The sequence below is a fragment of the Phalacrocorax aristotelis genome, chromosome 2, assembly GCF_949628215.1.
Source record: "Phalacrocorax aristotelis chromosome 2, bGulAri2.1, whole genome shotgun sequence".
Taxonomy (NCBI): domain Eukaryota; kingdom Metazoa; phylum Chordata; class Aves; order Suliformes; family Phalacrocoracidae; genus Phalacrocorax; species Phalacrocorax aristotelis.
Genome location: NC_134277.1, coordinates 7,871,363 through 7,885,197, shown reverse-complemented (window position 1 = coordinate 7,885,197; position 13,835 = coordinate 7,871,363). Strand labels below are relative to the sequence as shown.

The following is a 13,835-nucleotide window of genomic DNA, read 5'->3' as shown; positions in this document are numbered from 1 at the left end:
ACTCTTATTTGGTCTGCAAATTGCATTAGCACTAGAAGAATGCATTGAAAGTTTTCAGTACATACAAGACAGTAACTGCTACAGAAACAGTCCTTTGTGTGAAAGAAAATCCCTGCTGTGAACTATGCCGGCAGGAGAAGCATTCCAGTACTTTCATCCGTTACAACCCTTGTTGCTTGGATTGGCACTACTGTACTATTCTGTCAGACAGTTTTCGAAAGACAAGAATTTAGCTTAAGAGTGCAAAAAAGCTACCTCAGCACTGAGGAAGAGATGTGCCCAGCAATTTGCATCATCACGGCTATTTGCATATACTTCAGCTCCAGTTATTATGGATAACAATGACATCACAGCACCAAATGACTTGTGAAAAATCATCAGGAATAGAAAAGTTTGGAGGTCTAATCATTGTTTTGAGCTATTGCTATCCTGGAAACCCCAACATGCTCCTGAAGGTCGTTCCAAAGCAGATACAAGCTTTCTGTTTCACAGTTCGGTGTGTTCCTGATGTTGCATGACAATTGTTACAGGGACCGTGGAATTATGTTCCTTCAATAGTTTACGGAAAAAGCAGCAAGCAGACTTAGCTTACGTGTCTTCACACTCACTCTAGACATGTGTTGTATCAGAAAAGCAAACTAACAGCCATGATCTAGAGGTTTAGGGAGAAAGATTTTACAGAAGAATGGCACACGGGAGCACATCTTTCTAGACTCTGGCTCTTGAACAGTTTGTAAAGTAAAGTTTGTACATTTATAAGGCGCTACGAGAGTGTTAATAGAGCTTTTCTGAAATTCCCTGCTCAAATCAGTTCTTTTAAAGGCCCAGAGCACAGATGCACATGCTTAGACACCTTAGCACCATCCCCAGCTGCAATGGCAAAAGTCTCATTTTTAAATATGTTGCTAAGTAGGAGAAAGGTTACATTACTGAAACGAAGTGAACACACAGAGGAGAGGTTACAACAGCACAGAAAGTAATCCTTAAGAGTCAACCTAGCGCATCTGAAAACAAACAGGAGAAAAAAATTCACATAAATCAGTAGACTTCAAGAGGAGATTTTTTTTGAGAAAGAAATGCTTTAAGCCAAGTTAGGTCAGGAAGAAGGCAAGTACACATTAGCTACATGACAAACCCAATCTTCTTTTAGCTGTTGGATCACAAACACTCCCACTAGTTAGTCCTATGTTGGCTATTCACGCCAAAACCTTCCTTTTTAGTGTTCTTTGACGCTTCTCTTCCAAGTTTGTCATTAACTACTTCTGCTCCTCCTGCTTTAGGGCAGTGTCCAGCCCAAAGCCTGCTTCAGCATCCTTGTCTCCTAATCACCACCTGATTAACCTTGGCATGATGGTTTTGGGTAGAACCTACACCACCGTTTCTTACTTCCACTTTTCAGACATCTCCAGTCTTTCATGATGACTTTTAACGTGCTTAAATATTTTCTATCCTCTTTTAACACCAAAGTTTTTGTGGTGTAGGCTACCTTGTGCATTCTCAGTTTTGTTTCCAGAAAGGTGAGAGACACTCTGGAATTTCAGGAGAGTGTTTACTTTAGCAATCTTGGAAGTTCCTTCACACGACCACTCTTCAACTACAAAATTTCTCATTCCATGTTAGTCTTCTGTTTGCAAAATTCATCATCAATTTTTCTGCTACTTCTGTTACTTTAGACCTCTCTGCACTGACCTTCGTTCTATAGGATTGTCACCTCTTCTACTTGTGCTATTAACTTATTCCCAAATTTGTGTTCCGTCCCCAGTATTATCCCAGACCAAGTATTTGTTACAGCTAATGAAACACCCTAGTTTTCATTATAACTTAGAGAAAGACAAAAAATTTTAAAATATTTTCTAGATGCATCACCTTTGTGAGAACCACTTTTTTTGGTATAGAAGGAAAAAGCAATAAGTAGATGACTGAATGTCACTGTCATGTCAGGTCCTAGAAAACAGGATAGTATGATCTGCTTGAGTAATTTTTACCTGTACTTAATGATGACCATCTAAGTCAACATCAATTAAAAGTATTACCCATAATGGTGATACGACTGAAAGTCACATAACAACTTGATCTAAAAGAAACAACAGAAAAGTGAGAATTTGAAATTTCTGAGCAGCAATGAAGGCTATAGAAAACAAAGCAAGCATAAACTAAAGGCAAAACAGACTTGCTTGTAAGGCCGATCTTATAGCTTCAGTGAATCTAGTCTGGTTTCCTCACATATCCACTTTAAGGTCAGCTCTCACATGCATGAATTGTCTGTATTACACAGAAGATCACTTTCCAACCAAGAGAACTGCAAAAAATGAGTCTTAAGGCAGCCCAGTTTTATTTTCCCAACCCTTTGCATGTTTTCCCAGGTAGACTGCACATTGCTCCTTCAACTTACTGAGCAGTAGCATGTAGTTTCAAAGGAGGGTGTTATCTATTCACAGAGCAAAAGCAGCCTAGAAAGAGACAAACAGCGATAACTTATTCCTGTTCCTCAGGGAAAAATTAGCTGGCATCAAATTTTTTCCTCAGAAAGCACAGCTAAGCTGTGGTACTCACTGCCACCGGATGCCGAAAGCTTGCATGAGGTCAAAATACAATTAGACACTCATGAAAACACAAAAACTCTAAAAAAGTACCATCTCTGGCTCAGAAAAAAAAACTAAAGAAAAATACTGCTCACAAAGTGTAGATTGATATCTTCCAGATTAACTGTCTGCACTGTGTGCATTAAGCAACACACACTTAAGTTGCTGCCAGTGGGCATCCAGGGACAGGGTAGCTGGGTACTTGCCTTTCACCAGGTCTAGTACAGGCTTACCTTACTAGGCCAAAAGCATAAAACAATGGTTCTAGAGCAAAAATCAGCTGAAAATGCCAATGGGTCAAGTTTTACCAGAAACAACAGTTAAAAGCTTCCAATACTCAGGAAGTTTCTTCCTATTTTTATAAGCAGATGCTGTTAATTGTCATCTTTCTCTACATTGTTCTCGCATATCTATAGCAAGATTGTTGAAGAGGCTATGAAAGAAAGCTGGCTGAACGCACTCTTGGGATTTATTAGGAGAACAAAATAAGGCTAATGTCAGAATACCATGGGGTTGGTTGACATATTTGGTTGGAGAACAAAATCACTGTGAAAGATAGTACGGCCAGTTTTTTATGAGAACTAATTGCTTAATTTACCACTAGTAAACTAGATTCATGAGAAAAGAAGCCAAAGATCAATGCTCTGAGCATTAATTTGTCTTTCTCAACACCAAAAGACTAACTGAAGTTTCTGTCTCTAGAAGAAAATAAAAAAAGGTTTTGATAAGGAAGACCAGACTTTCTCCTCCAGCCATGTGGCAGTTCACTGGTAGAAATATTGCAAGAAGGAGAGGGGAAACAGTAACTGTGAGGACCCATCTGTTCCGACTGTGGATGTTATCCACTGGAAGTCATTGCTGCTTTCCCACTCACAGACTGAACAGCTCAGAAAGCAGCATAACACCTCTGGCACTGTAAGTGTACAATCCCTGGTGCCAACCACCTACTATTACATTTACACAGGCAGTAAGACTTGCTGGCTTTCTTGCAGCTAACGGAAGAGATCACAGGAAAACCTTGAATCCCATTCCAGGTCAAATTCATCTACCTTTAAAACAGAGACCTACAATTTGGTAATAGAGATGATTACTCAGTACTCCGCAGGCAAAGTGCAGGGATGTATTGTTTGGTCCTGCTTAAGTGGCAACTGGAGACCACGTGCCTAGGGCCAACCACACTTACCCAGACACTGGCTAACACCTGTCACACTGTCTCCCTCTGTCACGCTCAACTGATAAGACCCACAGGTAGGAGGCAGAAAGTCCAGTCAGTTGACAAAGCATACACTTTTTGTTTGGGACTATTACAAGTTACCTTGCTTCTACTTCTGCAGTTTCCATATCCTGAAAACTACTGCCCATTTCATAAAGTATCAAGTTAGTCTAGCACCACCCACCTTTGGTAAAGCTACGCTGCATTACATCCCATGCTCCATTTCTTTTGTGTCTTTAATTACTTTTCTCTTCACACGTGATCTAGTTTTTAGACTTGGGGCTCATGGACTCAAATCATAATGTTCTCAGTGTAGTTCTTAGCTAGATAAAAGTCTTTATGGCATTAGTGAAGACCTCTCTACCCTGGAGATTGTTTATCCAAGTCCTGAATTTCTGTTGCCCAGAAGAATAGAAGTGTAATAGCAAAGGCTTCATGTAGTAATGTAAAAACTCGCATTAGATATTTATATCCACACACAATTAGTCCTCACCTGTAACCAAAGAATTTTCTAAATACCTTATAATTCCTTCTATTTCAAGATAACAAATCATTCATTCACCCCGAACTACAGCTACCCCAGCAGCAGATGACTAATTGTACAGTAAACAAAGAACAGCAGGCCAGGAGAAGGCTGCCTTAAATCCTGGTCTGAGGAACTGACTGAAAGAGCTTCTTCCAATTCTGAAGTGTCAATCAGTGGATTAGGAACCCACGAGGAGCCACTTAAGGATAGTCTTCAGCCACATACCGAGATCCATGCCATAAAGATAGGAGATTATGATATCCAACACTCAGCATTAGCAGGTACAGAGCAGTAAGATCCACAGTTTCCTCAGCCAGCCTTGTGGTTTGAACGATACTCTGAAATCGGTCTGCTTGCTGATGAGATGTTATACTAGGGCACTTTTCCAGTAGGAAAACGTATTAGCAGTTTGTAAGATGTGAACCACTATTCAATAAAATTAGGAATATCATACCTGATTTTGATCATTGTAGTCACACTCCCGAACCACTACCAGGCCTCCTTTCTGACTTGGGTGGCCCTGGGCGACCAGGCATTTGTTGGTTTGAAGGTGATACAACTATGAAAGGAAAACATTTTGATGGACAGAGTAAACAACAAACATCACATACCAAAGGGAACATATGGTAATACTTTGGAAGCCCTAGGATTCAGTGTGTTCACAAAAAAAAGCAACAAAACAAAACATCTAACCCGCAACTATAAAAACCTTCCCTTTTGAAATACCATTTTGTTTTTCAGATAATTTGGAGAAAAAACAGCATCAAATAGCTCCATTTTGCTTTCTAATTACATCAAGATTTCCCTCTTTATGGTACAAGGGCAGTAGACACAACATGGCTCATCACATACTGGCCATACTCTGGCAAGTTTCTTTCCCCTCTTCACTCTCCATGAAAGTCTCAGGTCCCAGGTAGTCACTACCTCAGGAATATCAACTGTGCTGTACAAACTACATTTTACTACAGTTTAGCTTAAGCATAAGTCTCATCCCACAGCCTCTCTCTATGAAGCAGGACTGCCTCTTTGAAAAAGGAGAAGGAATTTCACAAATACAAGCAACTTCAGAGACTTACGTTGTTTGCAAATTGATTTTCAAGACTCTTCAGGTAACTGAAAAGTCGTAGTTATCAGCTAAGTTATTTTAGTGACATATCAGGGAAGAAGGGAAAATTTTACACATGCCCAAATGCTCTTTCCAGTTCAAATCCACTGCCTAGTCTGATTTGGAGTAATGTTGTATCAGGGGACTAGATTCAGGTCAGGAGCCCACCCTAGGATGCAAACTGTAAACAAGTAGAGCAAACAAGGAGGTTCCCAGCAAGTTAGCAACCTCTCCTGGTGGGGCAACAATGCCCACCCTAAAAGTCACACAAAAGATTTTCTGCAGAGCCTGAGATTAGATTGTCCTATTCAAACAGTTGAGAATCATTAATATGTTGATGTGTGTAACCCCACAGAATTACTCAGTAAGACAAAACACCTCTATTCTGGCTTTAAGTTATACGCATGCCCTGAACTAACTGGTGGCCAGCCTGATAATTTTTCTTCCCCCAATGTGGTGGGGATCGGGCTATTCAGGCAGCAACCACTGCCTGCACATCGAGAACTCCACTGCATGCAGCCCAGGGTACAAAGGAGAAAGACAATTACTCTAGCAATGGCCACAACTCTGCCATTTCCTTCCTCGCAGCAGAGCCCCACTCTTTACCAAGTGCATGGGAGTGCATTTGACAGTCATTGAGTGTGTGCATGAGTAAGAGATGGCAGGGCCCCAGATCTGGCATCTGGATTAAAAATAATTATTTCCAATCTGGAGCTGAATGTAGAGAAAAAAAGAATTTGTTGTCCTGAACTCAAGGCTAGGCTGATTAATTAGCTAGCTGCATTTTATTATGAAGACATACATAGCTGTCTTGGCATTTGTATCTATTCTACAGATTTTTAGAAACCAAAAGACACTTCCAGTAATAAAAAGAAATGATGGCTCCATCACACGATAGCAAAAATTAGAAAGCGCAAATATCAAATCGTATTCTTCACTAAACACCATTTCTGGAAATAGCTATCCCAAGGCACATCAACAGCCTCAAGTGCACCATGTTTCTCCTGTTCCCTACACACATCTGAAACAAATTATACAAAGCCTTCTAAGTAACATTTCCTTACACCCCAGAGACTTCTAGGAGAGATCTCATTTTCACCATTCCTCACTCAACAGAAGGCTTTCAAACCATACAGCTACATGAGTTTTATATGCTTTTTGTCCTTGTTTTTATTGGCCATGATGATCAGTATTCGATAACACTGTTAAGAACTGTCACAATTTGTGATCATTACAGTTCTCCCCAGCTGTCAAACCAGCACTTATCTCTGGCCCAATTAGGTTTTGAGAATAAGCTGGGATTTGGAGTGATTCATCCTGAATCCTAAAGAGTCTGGCACGCAGTGGTGACATTGGCTGATCGTTCTGTTCCTTGTAGGCATCTGGAAATAGTTTATACATTATCAGAGCCAAAGCTGACTCTCTCACACAATGCTGGGTATAATTCTTGAACCCCAGAGAACCAAGCCAAGGAACTGCATTTTTCTGTGTCTTGTCTCCCCCTCTTAAAGGGTGCACCAAGTTTTTCTCCAAATTAAACCATGGGAAATTATTGCTAGGAGGATTTCCCCTTAAGTGTTGTTGAGGGATTCAGATCCCTCAGTAGCCTCCCCCACATCAGCAATTCCTTAGTTAAACTTCTGACTAAAGTAAACCAGAAAGCTATTAGATTTAACAAAAAAGTCTGACTTGGGGAATAACAGCATTTGAGAATGACAGGAATTAGCCCATTGTATCAGTTTTATTCAGGGAAACTACACGTTTGCCCTAATAAATAACTTTACAGCTTGGCTGGGATACAATTATAAAAATACTGCGCAACTTGTGGATTCCCGGAGTTGCTTCCAAGCAAAAAAATCTAGTGATGTCAATAGGTTCTGCATGAACTCAGGTCCTTTAGCCTGAATCTACTTGCAGGATGAGCAAGTGTCAACGGCTACTGTACCCTGTGCTGCTGCATCCCTCCTTAACGCTTCCAGTTCTTGAGTTAGAAGGGAATCTGCTAACCATAATCCGTGTGCACGGGAAATAGTTTATTCAAAGGTCTTCTCTTTCACAGAGAAGGCCTTGAGAAAGTTGTCTCGAGTTTGAAGTTATCTATTATTTTTGGGAACCATAAAAAGCACACATCAGACTAATTTGGCACTGGAGAGAACAGATGCAACTGTGTGCTGCCTTTGCCTGCATACAAACCCATAAACATAGGTGTCAGAGCTAAGTCATGAATTTAATCACGATTTCCTTCGTGAATACACAGAAAAATATCTCTCTCCACTACTACTTTGAAGAATAAAGGACCAAAACTCATTTTTTGTTCATTATCTAGCAGTCAAGACTAGAAAAGCCATCATCAGTCTCAGATATGAATGTTCATCTTTGCAGAAAATTATCCTGTAAAAGCAATGAGTTTGGAAACTAATTACGTTGTACTCTTATCATAAACCAACAGACCATGAATATTTGAGGCCAAATTTCTCTCTACCCAAATCCATCTTCAGAACCAACAGCCATGAAAGTGCATTCTAAAGACATCAAAACTTCATAACTCAGACCTTTGAGGTAAGAAACCTCATTGAACAGTATCTAGTCTGAAGATGACCTGAAACACAGACCAGAGTGAAACTGATTGGTCTTTGTCTAAAGACACAAATTGTTACTTTCAAGACAGCCTGCTGCAAAACTAAAACTCTATGCTCTATGGAAACAGGCTATTTTTCTTGTATTTCAGTAAATCTTTCAGAAATAAACTCAAAATAATTAAAGAAACAGAATTCTATATTTTTACGAAATGTTATCTTACCCTTCCACGCTGGATTATTTTCGGTCGTTTCTGTGCTCGATTAATAAAAACTGGCTGCGGAGCTTTGGCATTGGGCCCAGATATTTGCATCTCAGGATAGATATTATCTAAATACCACTTAAATGACTTGCAGTTCAATCTTTTTCTCAATTCTATACGGTCGGTAATATTCCCGTAGTTCCTCATCCGTAGCTCGGGTCTCAAAGCAAAATACTGCTCCTGTATTTAAAAAAACACAGGTTGGGGGCAAGGGGAGTAGGATTTCAGTTATTGATTTCCAACTTTTTCCTGTTTGTAGAACTCAGTTTCATTTTATTTTGCTAGTGCTTTCAACCATTAAGTCTGAAACTGGCATCAAGAAATTCCAGTGTTTAGATTGCCACAGCAGGTGAGATTTCTCTTGCCTAACTCAGAGATAATCTTTCTAGACTACTTTTTTCTGATGAAGATGCTTCCCATGCATGAACCTGCTGACCTTTTTTAGATACTAACTTGAGGAGGAAACAAATCAGGCCTGTACTCCATTGGCAATAAAGGCATCCTAGAGCCATTAGGTCAGAAATTGACGTGTATATTGCCATCATCCTCATCTGGACAAGGCTTCTTTAAATCAGTTTGACTGTCCAGCTGATTGTTTTCATTGTTGTGGGGTTCAAGTGTATTTTGTCTTCCACAGTTTCCAGCCTTCCAACTTCACAAGTCACCAGGCCAAAAAACACAAATCCATATCAGAATAGACCTATAAACAGATCTGTCTTGTTAAGTTCAGCGGGACCATGCATTTATTCACATGAAGAATCAGAACTGTCACCTGGGCTTTCTGTAAAGCCCAATTTTTTTCCATTCATCTCCATCTCCCAGAAAGGGTCCCACGATGTCAATTTTTTTCATGTTCTAATTTATGATTATACTCAGGATTGTACCTGGTTAGGCAAGGACAGATTAAGATTCCAGCTCAATCTTACATGTTGTTCAACTCAACGCAGAGACAATGGGAACAAACAGGAATTCATTAATGTACAATATGGCACAAATACTATTACCAAAACTAGAAGACAAATCCCCTTGCAGAGTCCCTCCAGCTAGATTTACAGAGCTCACAGAAAAGGCATTGTATTTGCACATTAAATTGTTTACTAGCTATCATTTAGAAATCAGTTTTCAGGGCACTGAGCTATGCTATTTTGTTGGATTAATCTCTAGTAGACATCTGGAATTTACTTACCATAATGTGGTTCTGACAGTTTTCAATTACCTACTGCTGTTTCTGATATTTAGATGACAGACAGTGTCATCTCAAGACAAATTACTCATCTATCCTTATCAAGATTTGAGCATTTGGATGCACTTAATGTATCACTGCTATTTTAATAGCAGAGGAAGGGGAAGCATTAAGTATATTGGACTGTTGGACAACGCTGAGGAAGTTTGGAGATAGACGGGACGTCACTATCAGAAATTGGTCTGCCTCAGAAAAGTAGCTCTGCTATTCCAGTTGTCTCTTTCCTGGTTAAAGTTCACATTCTAGTATCCTACCTTTTCTGCACTATTTAGTTCCACTACGTACATAAACTCACTTCTTTACTTCTTGCTTTTGACAGTTATGAAAACTTTACTGTTTCCCTTCCATTATGAAATTTTATTTATTAATTGATATTTGCTCTTTGCTGCAAAACAGGTCCTTTAAGTCTTATTTTTGTACTATTCATCATACAGTCACTTCAGTAAATGATACTGACCCTAAATATTTGCATCACACTTATAAAAACAAAAATATTTCCAGGCTTGCCTTCCCTACAGAGATCTGTCATAATGACAGTCTCTGGCAACTATCAGAGAATTAGATTAGAAATAACTGGAGAAGTTCAGGACACAAGTCTGTGATAAGGAACTGCTAGAATCAGCAGTTTAAGTCCTTGTTGGACAAAGCAGCATTAGCTGGAAATTATAACAAAGAATCAATTCCAAGCTTCAGAGAAAGCCATCATTAATCATAAAAAAACTGTGCCCAGACACCAATAAAAGGGAAAGTGATAGATCAAATCTACTAATGCATTATGGAGATGGAGAATGGAGATAAAAATTAATGACCCCTAATAGGTTCCTCAAACTGACTGAAGATCAAGATAATGGATAGGGTTTGAAATAAATATCTACAGAATATAGAGTTAATAAACTTTGTCTTGTATAGAAATTGAAGGGACCACAGGAGCTGGCCACATAGCAAATCCTATGATCTCACAAGCCAAAACGTTCTCAAACATCTCGGAGATCAGGGTTTCACAAAAACCTGATCTACATTTAAAACCACCAGTACCAAGATCTGAAGATAAGGAAGGAAAACACACACCCTTGAATCCAAAAGTCAATCCTGATTGATCTTCCAGGGCATGACAGACTAAGAATCAGACTGCTAATTAAAACAGAAAGCAAACAACCAACAAATTCCTCTCTCACCAGCATGGAAACTACCTGAAGGCATATAGCAGTAGTATATGGCTACCACATAATACTGATTTGGGCACAAAGCAAAGCAGAGTTTACAAGAACTCTTTTCTCATCTTTTACTTCATTAGAAAGGCATAAAACTCAATCTCCTGCAGGCAGTAGAAATAACAGGGAATAGACTTAAGCACTCAAAAAACCAGCAACAATCCTACAGGATTTAGGAACTGAAATCAAAATTAACATTAGGAAATCAGACTACAGAAGGAAGACCCCATTAGAGATACTAACAGACCCTACTGTGACACAGTCCTCTGACGAACAAGGCAGTTAATAAGATTATTTCATGACCTAGCATTGACTCTTACCTTATATTCATCCATCCACACGTGCGCCAGCCTCAGTGAGTTATGAGCCATAGTGTCCTGTCCCCCTGGTGAGCCATAGGGACGCCTTTTACGGAAAATGTGTCCCACCCTGGAGCAGGGGATGATGAGAAGTCTACCACCACACATCCAGATCTGCCCATAGAAAACCAGAACACACCTCACTGTACATAACTGACAAGGCTCCCTACCTCCCCCCCTCCTGCAAGGGACACTTGGGTAGGTTTACACACGATGATGTGATTAGGCATCAGAAATGTTCTCCTACGTGGCATGCTTTCTGACAAGTTAAATTAATAAATCTTCAGGTTAGAAAAGACTATTTTTGTCATGTCATCACACTTTCCACATAACATATCATGGCTTTCACAAAATAAATGGCAAATTTTCTAAACTTTTATTTTTAACGACCTATTAGAAAACACTGAAACATATAGGCTGGGATTCAAAGTACAGATCAAGATATCAAAATTTATTTGCCTACGTGAGAATTACATATCTACGCTTCCACAATAAATACTGAAGATCAGTCAATATCATCAAGGGAGCCTGCAGAGCTTTTCAACTAAGTATAAGCACCTATTTTACACAGCTGTTTATTTCTGTTAAGTATATGGGAACTCAGAAATACTGTTAACATACAAATACTACATTTAGGTGCCTTAATCCGGCTCCACTGTACCCCAGATCTAGATTTCATTTACACTCTACTTCCTTAAATTACTTAAATTTCTTTTACTTTTTTTTAAACTTCAGCTTCCAGCAAATTATCATCATTGGCCCTTTATCAGACTAACATTTTCTCCTATCTCAGAAAAATCTTCCCACATTAGCAGTTTATAATCAAGTTACTTCTAAAACTCCTCCTGGATAAGTGAAAGACTGAAGTTCTTTACAACTCTTCCCCAGGGAGAGGGGGCTTCCAGACCTTATGAAGCTCTCTGAATATACCCCAATTTTTGAAAGCCCTTTTTATTGAAACTCTGTATTACACAGTAACAACAATCTCCTCACACTCCATACAATTCTACTCAGATATCTATTACATTTTGTACTGAAAACCTGAAAGATTTATTCAGCTCATACCCCTTTAAAGTCACTCAAATTCATGAGATGCTAGTTCTTTTTTGAGCTCTAATCTTGACTTCTCTAACGCCGCAATCTGATAGTTTTACCTAAAATTTTGGGGGTTGTGTTTGGTTTTGTTGGTGTTTTTTTAATGTTAATTTCACTTTTTGATCCCCTTTTCATATCTGTCATAACAGCATCTCATTTTCAGGCAGACTCTTGTCAAACCTGTTGATGAATCCAGCTTATAAAAGTGAAGTGGTAAACATGACACTGAGCACAAAAAGTTGTTTCTCCTTCAGTGGAGTGACATGGAAGATGAGATGAGATAAAATATAGGAAGCCCAGTGAAGTATCATTTCTGAGGCTTCTGATTACAACATTCTCATTGTTTTCCCAATCAAGATGATTCCTCTACATGACTCTTAATTTAGTTATAAAATATTTACATTTCCAGGCCCTCAAAAAGAAGGCTGAAGTGTCTGAAAAGCTCTGTACATGTCTAAGAAAATAATAAGCTTACTTATTATCAGTGCTGCTGTGAGTCACACATCTTTGTAACCAAGTTGTGAAATTCATTAGACTTTGCTTATAAATTCATTTCAGAAGTTTGCATTATTATTCTTTTCTTATGCTTCTCTATCGATATTACAAAATGCTCCACCAATTAAAGGAAAAGCCACAAACATTTAACTACAGAGCTCAAAATTCTTTCATCTTCCCATTAAAACTTGAAGATTATTGTAAAGGCAGTAATTGCATGCTGAAGGCACCCTCCTTGGGAATAAAAGTGCCAATTTCTGTGTGCAAATAGCTATTCCAGTGCTACCGAAATTGTACATAGGGAAAAGCAGCCGCCAGACACTGAGGTTCGTACTCTAATACACATAAAAGCTAGATTACCCGAAAAGATATTTCCAGATTTTCTCCTCCCCAGATGTCCATGCCACTATCATATTGTCCAAGTTCATTAAAGTACTCACGATCCATGGCAAACAGGCCTCCAGCCATAGTAGGTGACCTAAAAAGGAATACTGAAAGTTCATTTTCTTATAGAGAAAAAAAATCCAATAATTTTAGTCGATTCACCTCGTCTCAAAGCTTAGACCTGCACAATACAATTTAAATCCTGCAGACACTAGAAATCATCAGATCACACTTCTAGTCTCAAAACATTTTCAGAAGCTGAGCAGTAAGTGGTATTTGTGATCTTTCATTATTCCAATACCTATAAACCATATTTCTTTGTATAGTAAACTTGAGCAAAAGGGAGAGGACAGGGAAAGAGGAACAAAGTGGCTGTCTCTCTACTAATAAAAAAGTAAAAACCTGTGCAAGTTTGGAGTTCATCCAGTTTTCTACAGTGACACTTAGGAGCTGTCTTTAATTAGATCTGTCTTTACCTGAAGCTGTTTCACCTACAGTTACAAACAAGTACACTTGCACACAACAATGTGCTCTTCCCTGCCTTACAGGGGCAAATTGTAAAGGCCAGGCTTGACTGAACTGCAGGAGTAGAATCCAGAGCATACATTACTTTCCCGTATTAAATTAGGTCAAGAAACAAGGTCCAAATTTAAATTACACAAGCCAGAAGACTGCTGAAAAATGTTACTCTCTCTCATAGACAGAATTTAAATACCAGGAGCAGCATTGTTTCATCACTGATGCAATGATCAGATTATTGGTAAGTTATTTACAGTTTTTATA

The 13,835-nt window shown here is 39.0% G+C and overlaps 1 protein-coding gene across 5 annotated transcripts in view; it reads right to left on the bottom strand.

Moving 5' to 3' along the window:
* Window positions 1-13,835, bottom strand: part of GALNT11 (polypeptide N-acetylgalactosaminyltransferase 11) — a 54,743-nt gene that overhangs the window by 8,587 nt on the left and 32,321 nt on the right. For all 5 annotated transcript variants that reach the window (XM_075082338.1, XM_075082336.1, XM_075082337.1 and 2 more), the window contains 4 exons: window positions 13,029-13,146; window positions 11,040-11,192; window positions 8,227-8,445; window positions 4,776-4,880 (listed from right to left, as the gene is read on the bottom strand). In XM_075082338.1, coding sequence (XP_074938439.1) covers window positions 4,776-4,880; window positions 8,227-8,445; window positions 11,040-11,192; window positions 13,029-13,146 — 595 coding nt within the window. The remainder of the gene's footprint in view (window positions 1-4,775; window positions 4,881-8,226; window positions 8,446-11,039; window positions 11,193-13,028; window positions 13,147-13,835) is intronic.